We start from the raw sequence: 25,337 nt of genomic DNA, 5'->3' as shown, positions 1-25,337 counted from the left end.
TCGATTGTCTTCTTCTGGACTCCAGCGCCATCTTCCCTGGCTCTCCAGAGAGGTGGCACTGGAGTCATATGGATCCTTACCATGGCAGCATGGGTTGCTCTTGGAGGAGGAGGAATTTGAGGCTCCATCGTTAAGGTAGGCCCAATCTCTTCAGCTATACTAAACTCTTTAACATCTGCTTTCTTAATCATTTGAATCTTCCCTTTCCTTGAAGCCATAGTATAAAGATTTGTGAATAAGTTCCCAACGTTTTAAAGAAAATATGAAAAAAAAAAAATTTTTTTAAATTAATTCTGCCAGGAGAGGCATATTTTCACATCTCCAACCTACGCCATCATGCCACGCCCTAATCAAATGCTACCTTGACATTAAGCCTTGAAGTCCAGAGCAGATCCTCTCATTTCATCTCTGGAGTTCAGCTTGTTTATTCTTGTTTGGACCAAGGCTGTAATGAAGAGTTGAGTGACTTTGGTGGAACCCAAACTGAGATTCTGTGAGCAGTTTGTTGCTCAGCAAATGTACTTAATAGTAGATTTGATTATTCCTTCCGTCACTTGAGTGCGATTGCAATTTAGATTTGTCCTGTTTCTTGTGGACAGAACACATGAGTAAATTTCCACATTGTTGGGTGGATGCAAGTGTTGTAGTTGTACTGAAACAGCTTAACCAAAGACGTGGCAAGTTCTGGAGCACAAACTTTCAACACAATTGAGGGTGTGTTGCTAGGCCCTATTGCCTTTGTTGTATTCAATGACTTGAGCTGTTTCTTGATATCAAATGAAGTGAGTTGAGTTGGCTGAAGACTGGTATGTATCATGTTTGGGACCACTGCAGGAGGCAGAGATGGATCATCCACTCGCATTTTTAGTTGAAGATCCTTGCAAATGGATCTCTCGCACTGACGTGCTGGTAAAATTGCATCTTTGGGAATGGGGATATTTGTGGAGCCACTGTCTCCACTGAGTTGTTTAATTATCCACAACCATTCATGAGTTGATGTGGCAGGACATTAGATCCTGGATCTGATTCATTGGTTATGATTATGATTAGCTCTGTCCATTGCATGCAGTTTGTTGATGGGTGTGGACCTTGTTCTGTGGCTTCACCAAATTGACCCCTCATTCTGAAGCATGCCTGTCGCTGTTCTTGTCATGCCCTTTTTCACTTATTATTGAGCCAGGGTTGATCCCCTGGTTTGATGGTGAATTGGGGAATATCCCAGGCTTTGAGGTTCTAGCTTGTGGTCATCCAACTCTGCTGCTTCTGATGGCCCACTGTGCCCTATGGATGCCTAGTCCTCAGTTGCTCCTTCTGTTTGCAATCTGCCCCATTTAGCATGGTGGGAATATGATTCTGTAGGAATGTTAATGTGACATGTATTTTCACGATGAAGCTGAACTTTGTCTCCACGAGGACTGTGTAGTTATCACTCCTACCAGTGCTGTGATAGAAAGGTGATCACTGACAGGTAGATTGGTGAAGATGAGATTAGAAAGGATTTTGGCTCATAGTTCCCTCACCAATTGAGCAAGATTCAAGATAATTTTATAGTCATGTAATAAAAAAGAAGTAATATTACACAGTTTCCTTTATTCTGCTAGGGGGCAGACAAAGATTTGTCATCAGCAGAATGTGCCCGGCGCCCCTTACAGTCAGAAAAAGAGAAACAAAAGAGAGTCCTTTCAGAGTCACTGAGTGTCTGTGCATTCAGCTCCTGCGATCCTGCAGCTTCTGCAGCCACACAGAATTCATTCCAAATCATCAGCAACTTGAGCTCCAGATCCAAAGTTCTGACATGATCAGGAAGCCTTAAGCTTCCTTGGCACCTTCTCGCATCTTGAGCTGCAATATCCTTCAGTGCTTGGTCAGGGGTGGTGTTACTGAGGTACACCTGCTGATGGACCTTGAAGCCCTTAACCTCTGTACCTTTGCTACTCTCACTTCTTCCTCCATAGAGTCGTTTTGATTAATCAGCTGGGAGTGAGGGGATGGTAGTCATCAGCAGATTTCCCTGCCCAAGTTCAACCTGATGTCATGAGATTTTGTGGGATCTGATGTCAAGCTGAGGACTCTATGGGCAATTCCCTCCTGACTGCACACCACTGGGCTACCACCTCTGTTGGGTCTAACCTGCTGGTGGGACAGGACTTACCCAGGGATGGTACATTGACTGTAAATTATGATTCCATGAGTATGACCACATCAGACTACTGCTCGACAGGGCAGTTTCTGGCACTTAGGTTGATTCTCAGTGATCCATCTGATTTTGTTTCTTTATGGTTTTCTCATGGTTTATTCCAACTGAATAGCTTGCTCAGCCATTTCAGAGTCAACCACATTGCTGCAGCCTGAAGATTTGACGAGATAAGGACAACAGATCTCCAAGCCCACAGGATATTAGTGAACCAGAGGGCTCTTTTGCAGGAATTGAAAATGGTTTCATGGTCCATTAAGCATTTATATTGTTGCCTTATAGACCTGTCTTCGGAATGTGTTAAATTGACAATTGAGAATGAACTCAACAATTATGAAGTAACAAGTACATTTTCATAATAATGCCTTATTAAATGTGGGAATGTTTTAATTTCTTTCATGTGCAGAGACTTGAAGGGAGTGGTTGTGACTTTAAGTGACAGTGGGCACTTGCAGTGTTCGTACCTCGGCACGGATCCCTCCTTCTTCCAGGCTCCAAAAGTAGAGTCTCGGGAACTGAACTATGATGACTTGGATTCAGAAATGAAGGAACTTAATAAGATCATCAGGGAAGCTACAAAAACACAAGGTATTCACCTTATTGAATGAGGCGAGATGCCTCAATGCGCAACAATGCAATCTCTTAACAGCTATGCACATTCTAAATCTCTCATGGCCAGGGGGAAGCAACACTATTATAAATAATATTCTTCCCACATGGTATTGATTCTCCCTACATTTTGATACAGTACATACAATTGCAAGATGTTTGAAAGGGCTCCAAGAATGTAGAATTTGGAGAAATTTCTTTGGCTCCTCAACCTGTTGCACTATAAGTTGCTGATAAGTCTTATGAATTTATTTCCCCACAGACCATAATACTAAAGGAAATAAAAATATGCATCTTCTCTGACTTAAAAACAACTAACCAAGCATCAATGACTGTTTTTGGCAGAGCTTCATGCCTCCGCTACTCTATTTCCTATCAGGTCTACCTAGTCTTGCAGCTGAAACGTTATGCTTGCATCACCCCTGCCTACCATTCCTCTAGCTTTCCCACTACTTACAACCAACACATCTCACTGTCTGCCTTATCATCTCCTTTAATATCTTTAGTACTTGTACCTCTTTAACTCCCAACTTTTTTTTGTTATATCTTAATAATTACAGGATAAATTCCAGGTTGTAAGACATGAAATGTTTGCATTCATCCAATATGATTGTTATGTTCTCAACTATTGTCAGCTGGATCCATCTGTAAAAACAGCACAACCCTGAAGTTTGTTCTCCAATCCTTTGGATAAAAGGCCTGTGTTCCAAGATCTCTGTATTGTATAAAATACACAAAATTTGTTTTCCTTTGATTGTCCCATTAAGCCACACAAAGAAGTACCACTGGTCTAGTGCAAAGATGAGAAAGAGAAACAAAAGGAAGTCCCTTAAGAGATGCAAGATGGTAGGTGTTGGTATTTCCCCAGATGCAGAATGGTAGGTGCTGGTGTTCCCTGGACTCAGGATGGTAGGTGCTGGTATTCTCAAGCAGCAGGATGGTATGTGTCAGTGTCCCCAGGCACTGGATGGTACGTGCTGGTATTCCCCAGGAGCAGGATAGTAGGTGCCCATATTCTCAAGTTACAGGATGGTAGGTGCTGGTATTTCCCAGATGCAGGATAGTAGATGCCGGTGTTCTCCAGTTGCAGGGTGGTAAATGCCAGTGTTCCCCAGATATAGGATGGTAGGTGATGGTGTTCCTCAGTTGCAGGGTGATAGGTGCCAGTGTTCCCCGGACACAGGATGGTAGGTGCCAGTGTTCCCCGGTCGCAGGATGGTAGGTGCCAGTGTTCCCCAGACGCAGGATGGTCGGTGCCAGTGTTCCCCAGACACAGGATGGCAGGTGCCAGTGTTCCCCAGTGCAGAGTGATAGTTGTTGGTATTCCCTGGACGCAAAATATTTTTCTTGAATACAGTTTGCTCTATCTCAGTGTTGTATGGGATGTCATGTATGTTCTCTGATAATGATTTTGAAATTTGAGTCGGCTTTAACAGATTTGGTAACTACATAAAAAGATTTTAATTGATTTTTTAAATCTCTGTATTGCACAGTTTGTTTACATTTCTTTATTTGTTTACGTGGCTGCGTTGAGTACAATTTTTTTTGCACTACCAGTAAGTGGTAATTCTGCCTTGCCTGCAAGAAAAGAATCTCAGGGTTGTATGTGATATCATGTATGTACTCTGACAATAAATCTGAAATCTAATTTAAAAAATTATAAAAACAGCATGTCAACTCTTTAACAGATACAGTATGTGGAAATGCAAAAAAGAGCTGAAGGGCCTTGCAGGTTGATACAGAAGAAAGTATAATTGGAATAATCTATTCCTGTTTCATTTCAAATTTGTTCCTTGGAGTCAGTGTGGTGTAGATGCAGTGGGATGATTCTGTTGTGTTGGGAAGTGTATCAGGTTCAGTGGGTTCACAGAAAGATGAGAAAGGATACAAATCTTACACAACTTTAATGAACACATGGGAGACAAACAGGGGAGAACGTTAAACGGTACTTGATTTCTATTTCAACAAGGTGTGCATTAATGGGTGGCCTGAGTCCAATCTTGATTGACAGGTAATGTGACTTCTGAATAAGTTTCAGGTGGAGAACACGTGACCACCCGCAATACACACATTCCAGACTGGCAGAGATACCATGTTTCCTCCACACACACCCCTTGGAAGTCACATCACTCTGCAATCTCTACAAAGACAATCAATAAATGGTTCATAAACAGTAAGCTTTATATAAATGTTATATAAAGAAAAAAAACTTTAAAAAAGATACAAATCAAAAAGATCATTATACATACAAGTGCCTTCCATTTGCTAGACAAAGCACACAATCAAATTCAATGACAATGCCTCACCAGCTCCCCCTGGCCAAACAGGGTCATTGTGTTCTTGATGGAGCAGGGTACTGCATGAACTGCTACCTGGTGTCAGAGGGGAGGGTAAGTAAAGAAAATAGTTTGGTCACTGACTCACATGCTTGGTTTCTCCATCTTAGGTGGTAAATGTGTGCACCCTTCCACCAACATCTGTGAGTAAGCAGTATATGATTATCCGTGAGGTTCCAAAGCCCTCTCTTTGCTCGAATATCCAGTGTCTTGGCTTCACACTTGGGTGCTCCCTAAGCACAGAGCCCAGATGCTTTTCGCTGTACCATCCCATGGTGAGGCAGGGGGGAGGCCAGCAGTTGTACATTTACGGTGTATCCGGAGCATCTTATTTTTCTGGGCTGTTGTTTGAGCTGTTCCTGCTCATGTTTTCTTTAAACGGGTGCAAAAAGTTCCTATGTTGGTTCCCTGAAATGATAGCCAGGAGAAGTTGGAGCTGAATATTGGCCAATTAGTAATTTTAAATAAAAACTTCTGAAGCACCTACCCCATGAGGTACTTGTTTCTGTTAATGGGAGGCCTGGGTGGGGGAGACACTCATTGTGGAGTGGAAACAAAATATATACATTTCTTTAGTAGTATTTGATCTATGACACTGTACTTATAAACTGTAGCTTTGAAACAATGAACTGTAACTCCAAGTCCCTGAGTGTGCTTAGGGGCATTATTACTACAGTTCAGGGTGATTAAAAACATGAAAAACATAACAAAAGGTCCATTACAAAATCTGCACCCGGAATACACATAAGAAAAGATGTGACGAATGTCCAATGTTGAGGTTTAGGTTTTCATAGCAAAAGCTTTTGCATATTAAGTGACAAGTGTTTCTTGCTGGTTAAACAAAGTGGTGTGATAGATGAAATCAGTGATGGGATAGCAGCAGTCTGTTTTGATAAGTGTTTCATAAATCCTCACATTGAGAAGAGGAACAACTTGAGGGGAAGCTGCCTCTTTTTTAATGTTTTATTTATATTTTTTCAGGTTCAGACATGGTAAATTACAGTTTGTTAGCAATAATCATTACAAGTCAACATCAATTTCCACTTGTCCATGTCATATCTATACAAATTTACAAACAAGTCCAAACCTAATATTCCTTATCCTCACTTTTCCACCCATCCCATTCCATAAGCCTCAAATACTCAACACATGGACAAGTGGGTAACCAAAAAAAGACGTTTAAACAACATCCAAAATATAGGTATAAATCATATTGGGGAGTTATGGATCAGGTCTGGTGCAGTAGGGAGGAACCAGGCCGATTTCCCTTGGTTCCTTGACTTTTCTTGGCTGGGCTAAGGCAGGCCTCTCGTTTAGGACAAGTTGGGCCCCAAGGCAAGATTATACTTTTCACAGCTACGCTCCTATGTGGTTCAGGTACAGGTGCCAGATTGTTTGAAAAGTGCCATACCGTCCCCTCAGGTTATAGGTAATCTTCTCCAGGATAGCACAAGCTTGCATCTACTTGCTCCATTGCGCAATGCTCAGGTGAGAGTCGTATTTCTGGGTAACTGCTATGCACTTACTGGCCACTGCCAATGTGATCATTACAAATTGAATTTGGAATTTGGACAGCTTCATTATAAGTCTTATGTTACCCAGCAGGAACAAGTAAGAATCCTATGGGAATTCTTAACCTATGATTTTCCCTCGGACTTCACCTAGCTCTACCCAGAAGAGCCTTACCTTAGTACATGTCCAGGTCGCATGCACAAAGGTTCCTGTCTCAATGCCGCATTTGAAACACTGATCTGACTGTTCTGGCTTGTGGTGGTAGATACAGCTGGTGCAAGAAATTATATTGCACCAGCCTGTATCTTTCATTGATTACCATAGTCATGCTGATCCGACACAAGTCAGACCAGCACCGCTCATCAATCATTGTTCCCAGATCTGACTCCCACCTCTGTCTCACTATATAAAGGCCCTGTTTAGATCCTTCCTCCTGGAGCATGAAATACATTGCTGAAATGAATTTTCATGTGTTCCCTCTTCGAATCCTGGTCTCTATTTCACTGCACTTTGGCAGGGCCATGTGGTTGGACCTAGTTTGTCCTGGAGAAAAGATCTGAAGGTAGCAATGGAATGTTTTATTTGTCATATTATATTTCTGTTTGAGCTGCTTGAATGACTACTCTTAACAGTCCTTTATGCACCTGATGCCATTCCTATGCCAAGTGTCTAGGATCTTGTTACCTACCGTCAAGGGTAGTAAACGGATCAGAGTCAGGGTTCTTTTTGGAGAAGATCCCAATTTTATTCCTAAATATAAGTTAATATCCCTCCAAATACGAATAATTTGTCTTAAAATGGGGCTGTCTGTTACGAGCCCAAAGGATCCCAAAACCCAGCAGCAATAGACATTCACCAAAACAAGTGGTTTTTAAAACAAAAGTTATTTTTAATTAACTTTAAATATGAAAATAGAATCAAACTTTAACTTAACTCTATACTTAACTAACCCAAATTAACCCTAACCCTAAGTGCACGTGTATGTAATGTATGTGTAAATTTAAGAAAAGTTCTTTGGTTCACAGTTCAATCTCACTTCTTCTTCTTCCAAGTTCTCTGGATGCAGGCAATTCTTGTACTGTGCACAGAATTTAACATGTATAAAGTTCACCAGGCTTGAAAGGTAAATGTTTACCACTCAGGAAGGTTCTTGTAGGGTTTTCAGAGAGAGATTTGTTCCAGGATTTCCACAACTGAGGTACCACCATTAGTCATCTCAATGTCTCGCTGATGAAACTTGCCCCATCAGGGTTTTCCAGATGGTAACTTCTTTCTTAAAACTACCACAGAGTTCCATTCCTCTTATTCCAAGAGAAACATTAGACAAATAGCACTTCCAGCTATCTACTGCTTTTGAAACTTTTCATCAGTTTCAACCAGCTCTTTCTGGTTTGCACTGTTCAGCTGCTTTAGTGTCACACACACAAGCTGAGAGGGCTTCTCTTCTCTCTCTCTCTCCCCAACTGAAACTTCCAAAAAACCATGTGAGTCACTCATTTGCAAAATCCCCACCTTCTTCAGCACACAACAGGAGTTATTTTTTCTGCTCAAGCTGTTGTTAGATGAACAAAACCCAGGAGTGACCTTCCTGTAAGCACCCTGCAGAAAGGTACTTGTAACTATCCTGACTCCAGTTCCAAACAATGGTCATTCATTTTATGATGTCTGTTCAATTAACACCTACTTGTGACAGGTGCTTACATTCTCCAGAGATCTTCAATATTTCTTTAGTCTTTCAAATAAGATCTGTTTTAAAATGTGTATATGTATGTAACCTACCCTAAATCTTAGCAAAATCCCAAATATGACCAAATTCTCCAAATATTTATAATCCCAGATAATCCCAGTTTTCCCAGATATTTTGGCATCCCACTTATAAATAAAGTCCTCTGCTACCCTCTTGCCCACCAAGTACAGTCCAATTTGTACCTCTCCCCTCTCAAAGAGTGAGGAGATTACCTCAACTGGGCTGCCCAATAATATTTTTTAAAGTCCTACAACCCTAATCCGCCCAGACTATAGACCCAGGTTAATTTTTCCATAGATACCCTGGCCACCTTCCCATTCCATAGGAATGTTCTTAATCATGAGAGCAAGACTTGAAAAAAACCCTAGGCAATGCCACAGGCATGAACTGAAAGAGATACTGAAGTCTTGGCAACACATTCATTTTCACACAGTTGACCCTGCCCACCAGTGTTATGGACAGGGACATCCATCTACTTAAGTCCTCCCTGATCTTTCCCAGCAAGGGAGTGTGTGGTTTAATCTATATAGTTATTCAAATCATAATCAATTTTGACTCCTAGGTACTTAATCCAGTTTTGAGGCTACTTTAGATAAGTTGTTTGCATTGGCTATAGTTCCCTCCCGTGAATGGCATAATCTTGCTTTTATCCCAATTTATTTTGTACCTGGAGATCTCCTAATAGTCTTCTAAAGTAGAGCGCAGCTTGGGCAACAAATTTACTGGGTCCGTCAAATATACCAATACGTCATCAGCAAATAAACTGATCTTATGTCCCTCCTGGCCTACTTGAAATCCTTTAATGTCTGGATCCTGATGAATGGCCTCAGCCAACGGTTCCATTGCCAATACGAACAGATCTGGAGATAGTGGGCATTCCAGTCTGCTTGATCATGTGAGTGGGAAGGCTGAAGAAATCTGCCAGTTTGGTCACAACTTTCGCCTTGGGCGGATGATATATCACCCTTATCCAATTAATAAAAGTTGGCCCTAGCCCAATTTTCTCCAGGACTTTAAATAAAAAGTCCTACTCTAGTCTATCAAGTGTCTTTTCTGCATCAAGAGCCACAGTGAGACCCTTCTTATTTCTAGTTTGTGCCAGGCGCATTATGCTTAGCAGTCTGCCCATATTATCTGCCATCTGTCTTTTTGGTACAAAGCCCACTTGATCTTTGTTAGTTAGTTCTGGAAAATGCTCCACCAATCTATTTGCCAGGGCTTTAGCGATTATCGTATAGTCTGTGTTTAATAGCGAAATAGGCCTATAAGAGGACGGCTTTAATGGGTCCTTTTTTTCCAAAATCATTACTGTAAAGAAAGAGTCCAGGAATCTGAGTCTCCATTGCCTGGTCTATCACCTCCATAAAGAAAGGTATTAACAAATCTTTAAATTCCTTATAGAATTCAGGCAGAAACCATCCTCCCCTGGAGACTTGTTGGTTTGCAACGAGTTCAATGCACTCACTATTTCTTTTTCCATGAAGGGACATCTAAGCCTTCCTGTCCTTCCAGATCCAAGTTTGGCAACTCTATCTTTGACAGGAACTCAGCCATTTTATTCATCCTCCCTTCCAATTCTGCTTTATATAAACCTTCATAAAATTCCCTGAAGGTGTCATTAATTTTTTTTGGCTTGTAAGAGATCCTGCCATCTCCTCTTTATATTTGTATTGATCATTCTTGAAGCTTGTTCTGTTCTCAACTGCCATGCCAGGACCTTGTGGGCTCTCTCTCCCCCAATTCATAATACTTTTGCCTAGACTATAATATGGCCTTTTTGATATTATATGTTTGGAGCGTATTGTACTTCATCTTTTTATTTGTTAGGACTCTGTATTGATCTTTGAGCCCAATTTTTGCAAGTCCTTTTCTAAACGAGCGATTTCTTGTTCCAATTTGCCCACCTTCCTCTCATATTCTTTCCTTATTGTTTTTGTATATCCAATTATTTGACTCCTCAACTACACTTTGAGGGTGTCGCATAAGAGGAATTTATCTGAAGTGGAAGCGCAGTTAGCCTTATAGAACAGATCTATCTGTGCTCTTATAAAATTACAAAACTCTGGCTTCTTTAACAGTAATGCATTAAGGTGCCATCTATACACTGTTTCCTGCTTATCTGGAATTTCAATCTTGACTACTAAAGGCGAATAATCTGAGAATAGCCTCACCATTTACTCACCTTCCAAAATCCAACCCTCTAAATGGGATGAACCCAGGAAAAAATCTATTCTAGAGTAGGAGTTATGTTGCCTTCAGTAGAAGGAGTAGTCCATCTTTCTCGGATGCTTCCATTTCCATACGTCTATCAAATTCAGTTCTTTCATATCGTCACTAGTGGTATGTGCTGCCTTTGTTTGCACTATTCTTTTTGTTGACTTGTCCAAAACGGGATCTAGGCAAAATTTGAAATCTCCCCCAATTAGAACATTCTCTTTCGCCTCTGCCAATCTCAGGGAAGTATCTTGTATAAGTTTTTCATCATCTCTGTTGGGGGCATACTTATTGACTAGTGTCCAGGATTCTGAATATATTTGACAGTGAACTATTATGAATCTACTGGATCTGTCCATCATTATACTCTGCACTCTCACCGGAACACTCTTCCCGATCAAAATTGCAACTGCCCTTGCTTTTGAACAAAACAAGGAGGCCAATACTTGGCCCACCCACCCATTCCTCAGCTTTTAGTATTTAAACTCCATTGTGAGTTTCTTGAAGGAAGGCCAGGTCCACTCCTCTTTTCTTAATGTGTGCCAGACACTTTTTCTCTCAATCCTTCCATTCAGACTCTTAACATTAAAGCTTGCAAACCTTACACTCTTATTCATTGCTCCAGGGGTTGTCATAATCAAATTGTTTTTGTACCTAAGAGGCTCGAAGGCCCCACCTTAGCCAGCCTCTTACCATCAGCTGTTGGATTCTGTCCGCATGTGCCATGTCAGATCCTAGGGAATAAAAACTAGAACTAAAATAACTAGGTAAGGAACAAGGGTGCGAACAAAGACAAAGTCAAAAACTCAAATAACTAACCAAGAAAGAATAAGACACAAGGGCCATTCACATCCAAACATTCCTTTAACCCCTTTTACCCTCTTGACATAACCTTTGCCCCTGCTACATTTACCCTCCCCTCCCCCACCCTGCTGGCAACTTCCTTCTGTTGACACCACCCCCCTCCAATAACAGGTTGTGCCACCGACACCCATCCGCTCGTCTCTCCATCTCCTGAGCTTCCCAAGAAAAGCTGTAATCGTATTTCCTTGTCCACTTGACATAACCTCGGTTCAGACCCTTTTTTTTCCCCAATTCAAATGCCAAAATATTTTACAGTTCATAATACATTGGTATATCTCTGTGAGTTAAATTTGCAATATAGCAAGAATGCTTGTAGGTTAACTCCCAGTCAGGTTTAGTTTCTTCTTTGCGCTCCCCAATGCAGGCAGACCTTTGCCTTCTCTGAGTCTGTAATAAATTTCCTTTCTCCTTCAAGCAATACCACCTTCAGGGTGGCCAGATGCCTCAATACACATTCTTACCCTTTTTGTTTGAGCAACCACTTGGCTGGTTCAAATACCTTCCTGGTTATCAAGAGTGCCGCATTTAATGTCTTGGTAGAAGAAGACTTTATTTCCCTCTACCTCTAAGGGGGACCCTCTCTTCTTTGCACCCATTGCCGCTGCTCCTAATATTCTCTCACTATCCTGATTACGCAGCATCTTTATCAGGACAGAACACGGTCTCTGCCCGGGATACCCTTGCCCAGCACCTCGCGGATCTAAGTCTGAAAGAAACTTATTGGGTTTTGCCCTTCAATCCCTTCCCTTAGCCCCACTACTTTAATATTGTTTCACCTGCTGTGATTCTCAAGAGCATCTAATTTCCTCCAAATGTTCTCCTTCTCATTTAACAGCAACTTTTAATTTATTGCCCATACCATGCATGGTGTCTTCATTTTTGCCTACCCTTTCCTCCACTTTAGCCATCAGCCCAGTTAGGGTTCCCTGGACCTTGTCCAGCTTCCCCCCTATATCTTGGGCTCTCCTCTTGACAGCCTGGAAGAGTCTGTCTTCCATTTGGCCCAGCATGTCTATTACATCATGCAGGAAGGGCTCTAAGCTCTGCCTCCTCCTCCTGTCTGTTGCTGGATCCGCTAGTCACTGTGTTCAACCCAACGCCACTTGCTGTTGTGCTGAAGTGAGTACTGACCTCCCCCTCAATACCAGGGTCGACACCGGTTCTTCACAGTATCTTATTTATCCAGGCTGGCCCACTCCCGGCACTCTTCAGGATCGCTTCTCTGCGACCACCACAGATGCCGACTTCATCGTGGTCTCTGCACATACTGCGAAGGCACCTGACCTATCATTCCCATTGTGGGAGGGCCCCTCCCACCCCAGCTTCTCCCCAACCCTAGGGGCTTTGGAGGGACTTTCTTGGAGTAATTTTCGGGCAGCAGCACTGTCCTTGCCCAAGTCTCATCCTCCCTGCTGGGTGGGTCATGCAGTTGAAGTTGCAGCATCCTCCTTGAGCCTCGGGGTGGCCCCACCATTTTGCTCGCCATGAGGCATCTCTGGTTGGGTCTCTCGCTTCAATGGAGATTCTTTCATATTCTTGTAGACTTACTCTTCTTGGTCATTGTCTGTTGTAGGCTACTTGTCGCATCCTTTTTTTTATTTTGGTTATTCAGTTGAGGTTTTTACCCTATTAACAAATTTGGGAGCTCTAGAATTTCACCTCCTCCTACTCTCCCTGCATCACATGACCTCTCAAGGGTACCCTTGTGGTGGGAGGGGGCGCATTTGGGTGAGGTCAAAAGATAGATTAGTCAGGGGCCACCTTCGGTGGGGGAGGACCAAGGGGGAGGCTGGTCCATGTTGGAGTGAATGGCGCACAGGAAGCTCTACCCCTAAGGGGCTTCCCCTGCAATGCTCTCTCCAGGGAGCATGCATGTCACTCTGAGTCACCGGCAGGGTGACGTCACTGAACCTCGCCTCAGCCTTGTAATCTTGAGTGGGTGCTCCCGCTCCATGTGTTCTGATTCCTCCAGGAGGGTAATAGCTTCTCGGATTGTTTTTCCGGTTGCCAGTCCCATGCAGGGTAAGACCACTCCTCTAAAGTCAGGGCATATAGTGGTGACTAAATAGCCTGCCAAGGCACCAGTCACCTTTGTGCTCACTGGGAAGTGGTGCTCACAGGTGCCCCAATAGATGCCCACAGTTGGTGCCCACTTCCTAACAACTCATGTTGCCATGCCAACCATGTGCTACTGCTGCCAAATTACAGGCCAGTTCAGCTCTTCTACTCCATGCTGAACATCTTCTCCCACCTAGTCCCATTGACCCACAACCGGCGGATAAGCCTCCACACCTCTCTCGTCCATACACCCATCCAACTTTTCCTTAAATATTAAAATTGAGCCTGCATCTAACACTTTGGCCAGAAGCTCATTCCATTCTCCCACCACCCTCTGAGGGAAGAAATCCCCCCCCATCCTGCCCTCATGTTTCCCCTAAATTTTTGCCCCTTCAGTGTCAATTCATGTCCTCTTGATTGAATCTCCCCCACTCTCAATGGAAAAAACCTGTTCCCATTGACTCTATCTGTCCCCCTCATAATTTTAAATACCTCTATAAAATCACCCCTCAATCTTCTGCGCTCCAGTTAATAAAGTCCCAGCCTGCTCAACCTTTCCCTGTAACTCAAACCCAGACAATATTCTTGTAAATCTCCACTGCACTCTCTCTCTTCTGTATATATTCTTCCTATCGGCGATCAAAACTTCACATAATATTCCAAATTTGGCTGCCAAATGCTTTCTTCACCACCACTACATGTGGCTCAACTCTGAGAATTATGTATCAGAATTCTTAAACCCCATTGTTCTACTGCACTCCTCAATTGTCCACCATTTAACATGTATGGCCTTTGCTGATGAGTCCTACCAAAATGTAGCACCTCACATTTATCAGTATTAAACTCCATCTGCCATCTTTCAACCCACCCTTCTAACTGGCATATATCCCACTGCAAGCTTTGAAAACCTTCTTTACTGTCCACAGCACCACCAATCTTCTTATCATCTGTATACTTATCAATCCAATTTACCACCCTATCATCTAGATCATCAATATATGTGACAAACACCAATGGACCCAGTACCAATCCCTGAGGCACTCTACTAGTCACCGGCTTCCAATTTGACAAACAATTTTCCACTACTGCACCCTGGTATCTCCCATCCAACCATTGTTGAATCCATTTCACTACTTCAACATTAGTACCTAATGATTGAACCTTTCTAACTCATCTCTTATGCAGAACCTTGTCAAAGGCCTTACTAAAGTCCATATAGGACATGGATACCTGCCCTGGACCACAGTCACCACCCATTCCCATAGGATGATGCCATCATCAACCCCTTGTGGTGGTGCCCGCAAGGCATTGCCAATCATCTATTGGTCAGATAGATCGCCTAGGGCTCTTGCTTCCCAATGAGAGAGAAGGAAATTGGGGGCTCCCTTGTTTTCCAGCTGAAGCAGTGGCATGGTTAGGTCTTCGCCTGGCCGCTGGTAGTGTCTGTCCCATCACCGTTAGCTTGTTGGTAGAGTAGTCCCAGGCCTCCGTGATTTCACAGTGACCACGTGCGTGCCCACCTGATATCCCCTAATCTTTGGCAACCTCCCTGTTTTGGAGAGTTGATGGGGTGCCCTCAGGATAGGTCTGGGACCACGTGGTCACCGGTCAGGCTTGCAAAGGCTCGGACATGCAGGGAGGAGGATTTGATGTGTTGAAGGATTTGGTTTCCTCATGGTTATCACCATCCATCCACACATACCCATCCTCCAACCATGTGTTGACCCCTTCTCGCTGGATAATGGCTGAGTTTTCCTGGGTCAAGCTGCTAGCCAGACCAACAAGCTGCTTGCAGCTGCTATGTTTCAATTAGCTTGGAAGCCACCTCCATGACTTTTATTTCAAGGTGGTCACTCACACTTTGGCAGTCTTCATTGCCTCCTGCAATGCACAACAGTTATGCTGCAGGGATTCTATCTCCCTATCTTTCTGCGCACACATTATTTAAATCGGGCATGATATCCCACTGGCATCAGTAATTATAGGGCTCCCCCATTACTCCCCCTGGCCTTGGTTTCCAGAGGTGCCATGTACCTATTCACGATGGTGGACAGGTTCACGAAATGGCTGGAAGCTGTCCCACACTTGGACCCTTCCACGACATCCTGCACCAGGGCTGTCATCACTAACTGGATGGCCTATTTTGGCCTTCCTTCAAATATCATGTCGGACAGGGGGGTACAGTTCATGTCTGACCTATTGGCAGCGCTGTCACAGCTCCTAGGGACCCAGTTACATCACACCATGGCCTACCACCACAGTCTAACAGCCTGGTGGAAGGGTACCATTTGCATTTGTAGACAGCCCTCGTGGTGGGGCTCCAAGGCCTGGATTGGGTGAACAAGCTGCCTTGGGTGCTACTTGGCATCCACACAGCGCTGAAGAGGGATTTGGCCATATCCTCCACTGAGCTTGATTTTGGGGCCCCGCTAACAGTCCTAGGAGAGTTTGTGCCAGCAGCTTGTGGCCAAGAGGAAATACAATTGGCCCTGCTAACATGACTTTGTGAGAAGGTGGGCACTTGGCCCCCGTACCAACTCACATCACATTCCAGCTCCATCCTACGTCCCAAAGGATCTTGAAGACTGTGAATATGTCTTCATAGGTAGAGGCGTGCACTAGATGCTCCTTCAGCGCCCAAATGAGGGTCCATACCAGGCGTTACAACATAGTGGGACTATATGCCTTCTGGACATTGGGGGTAGGTAGGAAATGTTCACAATTGACTGCCTCAAACTGACACACCTTGACCTTGACCAACCAGTAACTTCTAGTCGTGCGGCAGAAAGATTGGCCTCCCAAGCATATGAACTGTTGACGAACTGTGGACTTGGCACTTCTGAACACTGGTTCTGGGGGTGGGGGTGGGAGTCATGTAGCAAGCTACACTGATCCACAAGCAAACTGCGTCACAGAGGTCCAGGCTCACACTGGGCCAACATCACAATGGTCCTGGTGGGGGGGGGGGGGGCAAAGAGGATCATGGGAGTGGTGCTGATAAGCTCTCGGAAGAGTTCCAGTAAAGTCAGTTGGTTGGTTCAACTCACTCACAACTTCTGTGTTGTTTTTTTCTTTCATTCACTGTACAGTACACTGACCTTAATATGAAGGGAACAATTATGGAAGCCAAGAAGAGAAAGGTTTAACAGGATTCTGAGAGTTAATTTATCAAATTGTGACTTGAAATAATGTCATTAAAAAGCCCATCGTCATCCTGAAAAGAAAGAAATCTGTCATTGTCCAGTCTGGCATCCATGCAAGTCCAGACCACAGCAATGCAGTTAACTTTAAATAGTCTTCTGAATTAGTGCAGCAAGCCTGTCAGTTTAAGGAATAGTAGCTTAGGAAAAAGTTCAGAAAGTGCTGGTTACATCTGCAGCTTCTGAATGAATTAAATAATCCCCTTTACCTGCTGCAAACGTAATTCAAAACATCAGTATGGAATATTTTTTTTCTCAGCCAGCTCAGATACACATTTCTCCAGCTTTTTTGTCTTTGCACGGTAATGAACATTTCAATACCCAAATTTTGGCCCATGTTGAGCATAACGATAACATACCTGTATTTTCTACTATGAAACAATGTAACTGATCAGATACTAGATGATAGAAAAATAGCTTCTATTTCATCTCTGGCAACATGATTATATTTAATGATTAAATATTAACTTCTGCACATTTTAATTGAATTCGTGCTGTTTTCTTTCAGATATTTTGCCTAAAGCAGAGAGCACTGATGATTTAAAAGTGACTGTTGTCGTCTCCCCCAATCTGGATGCAGTTTCTGTAGGTGCAGCTGAATAAGTATTTGCGGCATTTTTTACTGATATGTTATGGGTTGGGTAGAAAAAGAAAACATTTGTTAACACCTGGAAGGTAAACTGCAATTTCCTATGGGTGTAATACAGTTCTTTGAGTGAGATTCTGTTCAGCCACTGGAGATGAGAGTAGTGTCTCTACGACTTGATAAAGGAGCATATTTATCTTGCCTCCCTAATTCCACATTCAAAGGCATCATGTTGACTAATACTTTTTTTTTTAAAAATTAGCAAAAGCATAAGCCTGGTTTTGAAATTAATGGCCATAAAAAGGACTTTTGTTTGTACTAAAAAAGCAACTTGGGGAAAGAGATGTGGATCTGCTCTGTAAATGTATCACAAATATGTTAAATCTACATTAATGTTTATTCTGTGCACAATGAGTTTTTAATTTGAGGTGTGCAATGATGTAAGATTGGATCCCACAAATATTTTGCATGGATGGATAGTTGGTACTTTTCAGAGAGTTACTGTTTAGGTATTAAAACAGTGGTTGATAACACAAAGGGCATTTAATATCATTATAATCATAAAGTTAATTTTCATTTTGTTTTAAATAGCAAGCACCTGACAACTCAGTCGATGTACCTGTTCCTTCTATCTCACTGAAGGTATTGTACAATTGTTTGCATATTTGTTGGGGAATAGAACTCTGTTCTTTGTAATAAAATGTAGCATACCTAATAAGACCAGTGAGGAATTGGCTCTCTGTAGATCATTGCAAGCATATTCACTTGGCAACAGTGCAGAGAGAAATATTGGAGATGGGGACCAGCCATGAGAATTAATATTCTGAGCCTGTTCCAGCACCACTTTATTTCAACTGTCAAGAACACAGATAATCACTTTTCAAGTTCCTTGAAGTCTATTAAAAAAATGTTTTAACTTGCGCAGCAGTCTAGTGTACTTTGACACTAATTTGCATTGCATTAATTCATTCCCAGATATACATGGAAATTAAGAGCAGGAAAGGACCAGTCAGTTCTTAGAGTTTGCTCTGCTATTCAATAAAATCATGGCTGATCTGATTGTGATCTCTGCTTTGTATTTCTGCCCATCCCTGATGACTTTTCACCCACTGCAAGTCAAGCCTTGTTTATTTGTCATTCATTCCATAAGCCTTGCAGTATACAGTGAAAATGAGATAGCATTTTTCCAGACCGTGGAGCTGTTTAATTACATGGATAAATTTCTTCAGAAACAATTTTTATAAATTACATATCTCTCATTAATTATCATGTTACATATGCTAGCCCTGTGTCTCCAGAGTTTAGAAGCCTCATTGCTTGGGGGAAAAGCTGTCTCGTAATCTAGTTGTGAGAGCCCAAATGGTACCTCTTCCTGGATGGCAGGAGGGAGAACAGATTGTGGGAGGGGGAAGTGGAGTCCTTCACGATGTTTATGGCTTTCTGCAAACAATGACAGTTATAAATGTCCATCATGGAAGGAGGAGAAACCCCAATAATCCCCTCAGCAGTCTGCTGCAGAGACTTGCATTCTAAGATGGTACAGTTCCTGAACTCGGCAGGGATGCAGTTACATAGGATGCGCTCAATGCATCTCCTGTAGAATGTAGTGAGAGTGGAGGGTGGGAGCTGAACTTTCCTCAACCTCCGCAAGAAGTAAAGGCATTGTTGGGCCTTCTTGGCATCGGATCTGGTGTCAGGGGACTAGATAGAGATTCTCCACCAGGTGCATGACAATGAATTTGGTGCTCTCGACTACCTCAATGGTGGAGCCATCGATGGTTAGTGGAGAGTGCTCTCCCCGGCCTCCGGAAGTCGATCACCATCTCCTTTGTCTTGTTGACACTCAGGTGTAGGTTGTTGTCTTTGCACCAGTCCGTTAGTTATTTCACATCTTTTCTGTAAGCTGACTCATCATTCTTGCTGATGAGCCCTACCATGGTTGTGTCATCAGTGAACGATGATGTGATTAGAACTGTATCTTTCTGCAGTCGTGGGTCAGTAGGGTAAACAGCAGTGGGCTGAGAACGTAGCCCTGGGGGGCCCCGTGCTTAGTGTTGGATATGCTATTTCCGATCTGGACTGACTAAAGTCTTTCAGTCAGGAAGTCGAGGATCCAGTTACCAAGAAATGTGTTTAGGCCCAACTGGTTCAACTTCCTAATCACGTGCTGTGGTATGATTGTGATGAATGCTGAGCTGAAGTCTATGAACAGCATTCGAACATACGAGTCTTTATTTTCCAGGTGGGTGATGGCTAGGTGAAGTGTGGTGGCAATAGCATCGTCTGTAGATCAGTTGGACTGTATGCAAACTGCAGGGGGTCCAGTGAAGGGGGCAGCTGAGCCTTGATGTGCTTTATGACTAGCCTCTCAAAGCACTTCATGGTGGGGACTTGAGTCGACAGGACAGTAGTCGTTAAGACAGCATCGTAAAGAATCAATTTACGTTGAATACTTAAAGACTGCATCCACAGCTCTTGCAAGTAGAGAATTTTGTTATGAAGTCCAGAGGACCCCAAAAACCAGCAGCAATAGATATGCACCATAACACAAGGTTACTTAAACAAAAGTAGTTTTTAATTATATTTGAACCATGTAACCATATAACAATTTACGGAGAGGAAACAGGCCATATCGGCCCTTCGAGTCCGCACCGATTCACTAGAATAACTCCACTAGATCAAACCTCCTGCTCTCTGCCAATAACCCTCCAACCCCCTCACCTCCATATACACATCTAACCTTCTCTTAAATAACAGAAGGGACCCAGCCGCAACTATCTCATTTAGAAGATCATTCCATTCTGCCACCACTCGCTGAGTGAAAAAAACTTCTCTAATATTTCTCCTAAAGCAAGAAAACAGAATTGAACTTTAACTTATTACTTAACCTACTTACTTAACCTACCTAACTACTTAATCCCCCCTCTAACACTAAGCACAGGTGTGTGTAATGTATATTTAAGATTAGAAAAGTTCTTTGGATCACAGTCCAATCTCACTGGTTGCAGGCAATTCTTGTACTGTGCACTGAAGTTAGCATTAACAAAGTTCACCAGCCTTTGGTGCTTAGCAGGCAAATGGTTCCCACTCAGGAGGGTTCTTGCTGGTTTTCAGAGAGCGATTCCTTTTCCAGGATATCTGCAACTGATTCCTTCTCAATCAGTCTTGCTGACGAAACTTGCCCCCTTCAGGGTTCTCCAGATGATCCTCTTTCTTTCGGGTCACCTTTCACACCACCAGTCTTCTCCTTCGACCAGGCAGCCTTCCAAAGTTTGCCAGCTTGTCCTTCTGGAACTGATTTCTGTCTCCTCTCTCTCCTCTCTCTCTGAGAGCAAAACTGTTCTCCTCTGCCTGCAAAGATCACATGCTCTCCCAGGCAAGCTGTTGTCAATACTTTGTTGCCTCCTGCAAAAAGCATTCTGCACAAGTCCTGCAAATATTCTGTGTTTTAAAATGTGTGTGTGCAAGCTGCTCTAACAATTCCTCCCAAACTACCTCTAAATACTTTGTCACAATTCTGACAGAAAAAAATACTTGTGAACTTGGTACAGTCCATGTATAACAAGGGTTGCCCAACATTTCAATTGGTTGTTGTGAGTTATGTCTGTGTAGAAATGTGCAAATGTCTGTATTCCTTCATCTTCCTACTCAAATGATTGCCATGAAAAGGATAGTTTATATTTGTGTCTGTGAACCTTGCATTCTATAAGTTTTTCAGAGAAAAAAATGGACATAATGCAAGAGAGGAATGAATTTTACTGGCATTATTTCATTTTACTAAGAATGTCCTAAGTTTTATATCCTCAAAAAAGTACAGCTTATCAAATTGGAATTTGACACAATTGTTTTATCAAGGAATTCAGGCAAGACATTCCATAGATTAAATAGAAAATTCTGGAATTTTCTGCTCAAGCAGAATCTGTTCAGCACCATTACCTCTACCGACGCTGCTGCCTAATCTGCAAGTGGTTAGAGAATTTTCTGATTTATGTCAAATTTCTGACACCTAGTAGTGTGCTTTTGTAAAAATGTTCCTTAAAGTGGCCTACCTGTGTTTGAAGTAAAAACACAGAGATGCTGGAGGAACTCAGCTGGTCTCGCAACATCAGTAGGAGGAGGAAGGGCTCAGGTAACATTGATAGCATATTTATCTCCTATGGGCACTGCGAGGCTCACTGAGTTCCTCCCGTATCTGTGTGTTTTTACTACAGTCTTAGCGTTTGCAGACGTTTGAGTTTCATTCCTTGTGTTTGATCTTGGTGGTTTTTATAGTTAGTTGGCCACCTCAGAGAAAGCATTCTTGTGGTTTTCTGTAATATTGCTGTAATTTATATCTTAGCTTGCACTGTTGTACAGCATGGACACGGGCCATCAACTATCAATCTCATTCACTATTACATGGCCCAGAGCCTTCGAAACCTAGATGATACAAGAGATCTGACTTCAATATTGTGCCAGTGCCTGCCTCCACCACTACCTGAGGCAGTGTGCTCCAGATTTCATCACCTACAGGGATAATATTCTTCCTCAACTACTCTCTGAATTTCCTACTCCTTGCCTTTATTTTGTTATGGACATCTCTGCTAAGAAGAATATTTTGTTAACAATCTTTCTTGTGTATGCCCCCCCCCCACCCCAAATTTTAATGCCCCAGTTGACTCCTCCATCGGCCTTTTCTGCTCCAAGGAAAATAAACCCATTTGCCTTTTAAGCACCTTCTGAAAATTTGGATGTGTCTATCAAGGGCTATTCTATTCACCCTCCCAAAATATATCTGGTAAAAATTATTTTAAATACTAAATTTTTCCATCTTACCAATTCATTAATATCATTCTATTGCTGAGGATTATCCTCTGAGAACATAGGAACAAGTTTGTCCATTCTCTTCTTGGCTAATACTCTAATTCAGGCACAACCTGGTGAACCTCTTTTGCACTCCAAAGCTGCCACATCCTTCATGTAACACAGGGCAAGAACTGCAATAAATATTGAATGAGGCCTAACCAAAGTTTTGTACAAGTGAAACATAACTTTGCAATTTTTATACTCATTGCTCTAACTAATGAAAGCATGTGTGCTGTTTAACTGAATTACCACTCAATTTATTTGTGTGACCACTTTCAAAAAACTATGGACTTGCACCCCAAGATCCCTGTCATCAATGTTCTTGAAAGTCCTGTGAATTACTGTGGATTTTCTTATACTTGATCTCTCAAAGTACCACACCTGAGACGTGTCCATCTGCCATTTTCCTGCCGCATCTTCAACTGCTCTATGTGGTGGTGTATCCTTTGACAATCTTCCTCACTATCCACAACTCTGCCACATTTTTGTAATCTGTAACTTGGCTATTCAGTCCAAACATGCACTCTCACTTACATGCAGTAATTCTCAGGCACACACACATTCTCACAAAATCTCACTCTTGTATGCACTCTTGTGATTTTGCACTCTCACACTCTTGCACTTGCATGCTCTCTCACATGCAATCTCAAGCACTGTTGCACTCTTGCATGTAATCTCACTCACTGTCGCAATCTCGCATGCACTCTTGCACTCTCTCACATACTCTGTCTCACGTGCAATCTCACACTCTCTCACTCACATGGACTCTTGTGCTCTCTTGCTCTCACCCAGACTCTTGTATACTCTTGCTGTCTCGCACACTCACACGCATTCTCTCACTTCCTGGGGCATTGATTCAACACGCATGAATTGAAATCCCTGCCTGAAAAGGTAGAGGCCGTTTGGCGTTTTTCCCAAGCCCTGCACAGTGAAAAGGTTGCAAGAATTCACCAGTATGATTAACTTTTATCAATGATTTATACCAGCAGCAGCTTGCATCATGCGCCCTCTTTTTTGCGCTCATGGGAGGGAAGAGTAAGGACATTACCTGGGATAATGAGGCCTCAGAGGTGTTCAAGAAGGCTAAAAACGCTCTGGCCAATGTCATCCTTCTGGTACACCCCAGGCCAGAGGCATCAGCGGCCTTCACAGTAGACGCCTCCAGCCCAGTGGTAGGGGGCGTACTGGAACAATTCATCAAAGAACAATGGAAGCCCCCTGGCCTTCTTTAGCAGGCACCTCCAGCCAAATGAACTCAAATACAGCGCCTTCGACTGGGAGCTATTGGTGCTACGCTTGGCAGTCAGGCAATTCCGTTATTTTCTGGAAGGTAGGCAATTCAAGGTCTTCACAGACCACAAACCGTTGACCTTTGGTTTCCACAAAGTGTCTGACCCATGGTCAGCCAGGCAGCAGCGACACCTCTCATATGTGTCTGAATTCACCACGGACATCCAAAACATCGTGGTCAAGGTGGTGATAGATGCACTGTCCCGCCCTGTGATCAAGTATGTCCAGGCCCTATGCTAGGGAGTAGACTATTCTGCCCTTGAAAAGGCACAGCAGGTGGACCCTGAGATCCCAGCATACAGAATAGTAGTGTCCAGCCTCAGGCTGGAGAATGTCGCCATCAGTCCTGACAATTAGATGCTCCTCTGCAATGTCTCCACCCATTGTACCAGCAGCGTGGAGCCAGCAGGCTTTTGACGCAATGCACAACCTGGGTCATCCAGCCATCAGGACTTCTGTTAAAATGGTGACCAGTAGGTTCGTCAGGCATGGCCTTCGAAAACAGGTCAGTCAGTGGCCTAAGACCTGTGTGCTCTGCCAGACGTACAGACGCACATCAAGACGCACATCAAGGCGCCCCCCCCCCTTCCCCAGATGTTCGAGCCAGCATGACGTTGGTTCAGCCACGTCCATGTCAACATTGTGGGGCCACTGCCGGTCTCCTGTGGAGCAAGATATCTCCTTAACATGATTGACCCTCCACGAGATGGCTGGAGGTGGTCCCGCTGGCTGATACAACCACCAAGACCTTTGCTCCTGATTAACACCTGGGTGTCGAGGTTTGGAGTCCCGGAGTATATAACCTCTCATAGAAGTACACAGATCACTTCAGGGCTCTGGCCAAGTTGCTGAGAACCAAGCTCCACCATACCACGGCTTACCACGTTCAGGCCAACGGGTTGGTGGAGCAGTTCCACAGGCACCTAAAGGCGGCCTTGATGGCTCAACTCAAGGGGATGAACTGGGCGTACAAATTACCCTGGGTCCTCCTGGGGATCTGCACTACACCAAAAGAGAACTTCAACACCTCCACAGCTAAGATTGTATATGATGCACCATTGGTAATACCAGGGGAGTTCTTGGCTGCCTCCAAGGCTCAGAAGACCCCATGGCCTCATTGACTAAGCTGAAGGAAAAATTGGGCACTCTAGCACCTCTGCAGCCTCTGTCATACGGCCAGGCCAAAACCTACGTCCCCAAGACTTAGAAACTTGTGAGTATATTTTCATGTGGAGGGCAGCACACCAAACACCTCTGCAAAGGCGTATGAGGGGCCGAATAAAGTAATTAGGCACAACGGGTCGACATGAGTGCTGGACATTGATGGAAAGGAAGAGACTTTTTCGATCAACCACCTTAAACCAGCACACCTGGACAGTCTCCCCACAACCCCCGTGGCTACAAAAAGTGGCGAATAGCTCTCCAATTGCCAGTTCGGGGTGGGAGGGTGTTGTCATGTAGTGGCCCGCTAACTGGGACATGACCCAGTACACAAAATAGCCAACAAACGTGGTGACCGCGCAGACCTAGCAAGGACCAATGACCTTTGTCCCATGGCAGAAAATAGCTAGCAATGGCAGGAACACTCCCCAGTCGGAGATCGGCGCTGCCGCGACGTCACTCTTGACATCAGCAGTGAGGAATGAATATAAGCAGAGCTGCCAGTGCAATAAATCAGTCTTTGACTTTGACTCCTCGTGTGTATGTCTTCTTTCCAGACTTCACAGTAGCGCACACGCTACACTATCTACCTTTATAGCTAAATATACCATTTAGCAGCCACTTAAATTGTCAATTTCTATGAGTTTGATTATGTTTCCCTCACTTAAGTGACATAATTTCGCTTTTATCCCAATTGACATTATAACTCAAAACTATCCCA

General features: G+C 43.4%; 1 protein-coding gene and 1 long non-coding RNA gene across 26 annotated transcripts in view; one reads left to right on the top strand and one right to left on the bottom strand.

Moving 5' to 3' along the window:
- Positions 1-16,407, bottom strand: part of LOC138755297 (uncharacterized) — a 55,124-nt gene extending 38,717 nt beyond the window's left edge. For 2 of the 6 annotated variants that reach the window (XR_011352175.1, XR_011352173.1), the window contains exons 1-3: positions 16,280-16,407; positions 11,306-11,346; positions 5,228-5,547 (exon numbers count right to left, since the gene is read on the bottom strand). This is a non-coding gene — a long non-coding RNA (uncharacterized lncRNA). Of the gene's footprint in view, positions 1-2,658; positions 2,768-5,227; positions 5,548-11,305; positions 11,347-16,279 lie in introns of all 6 variants that reach the window. The other 4 variants (XR_011352174.1, XR_011352171.1, XR_011352172.1 and 1 more) reach the window with 3 other exon arrangements.
- bbs9 (Bardet-Biedl syndrome 9) overlaps positions 1-25,337 on the top strand; it is a 516,876-nt gene that overhangs the window by 100,689 nt on the left and 390,850 nt on the right. For all 20 annotated transcript variants that reach the window (XR_011352170.1, XR_011352169.1, XM_069921046.1 and 17 more), the window contains 3 exons: positions 2,601-2,782; positions 17,243-17,319; positions 17,912-17,962. Coding sequence is in view for 18 of the 20 variants with exons in the window: in XM_069921046.1 (XP_069777147.1) it covers positions 2,601-2,782; positions 17,243-17,319; positions 17,912-17,962 (310 nt within the window). In the remaining 2 variants the exon portion in view is untranslated. The remainder of the gene's footprint in view (positions 1-2,600; positions 2,783-17,242; positions 17,320-17,911; positions 17,963-25,337) is intronic.

This window comes from Narcine bancroftii, chromosome 2 (assembly GCF_036971445.1).
Source record: "Narcine bancroftii isolate sNarBan1 chromosome 2, sNarBan1.hap1, whole genome shotgun sequence".
Taxonomy (NCBI): domain Eukaryota; kingdom Metazoa; phylum Chordata; class Chondrichthyes; order Torpediniformes; family Narcinidae; genus Narcine; species Narcine bancroftii.
The sequence above is the reverse complement of the archived record's forward strand: the minus strand, read 5'-3'. Positions and strand labels throughout refer to the sequence as shown.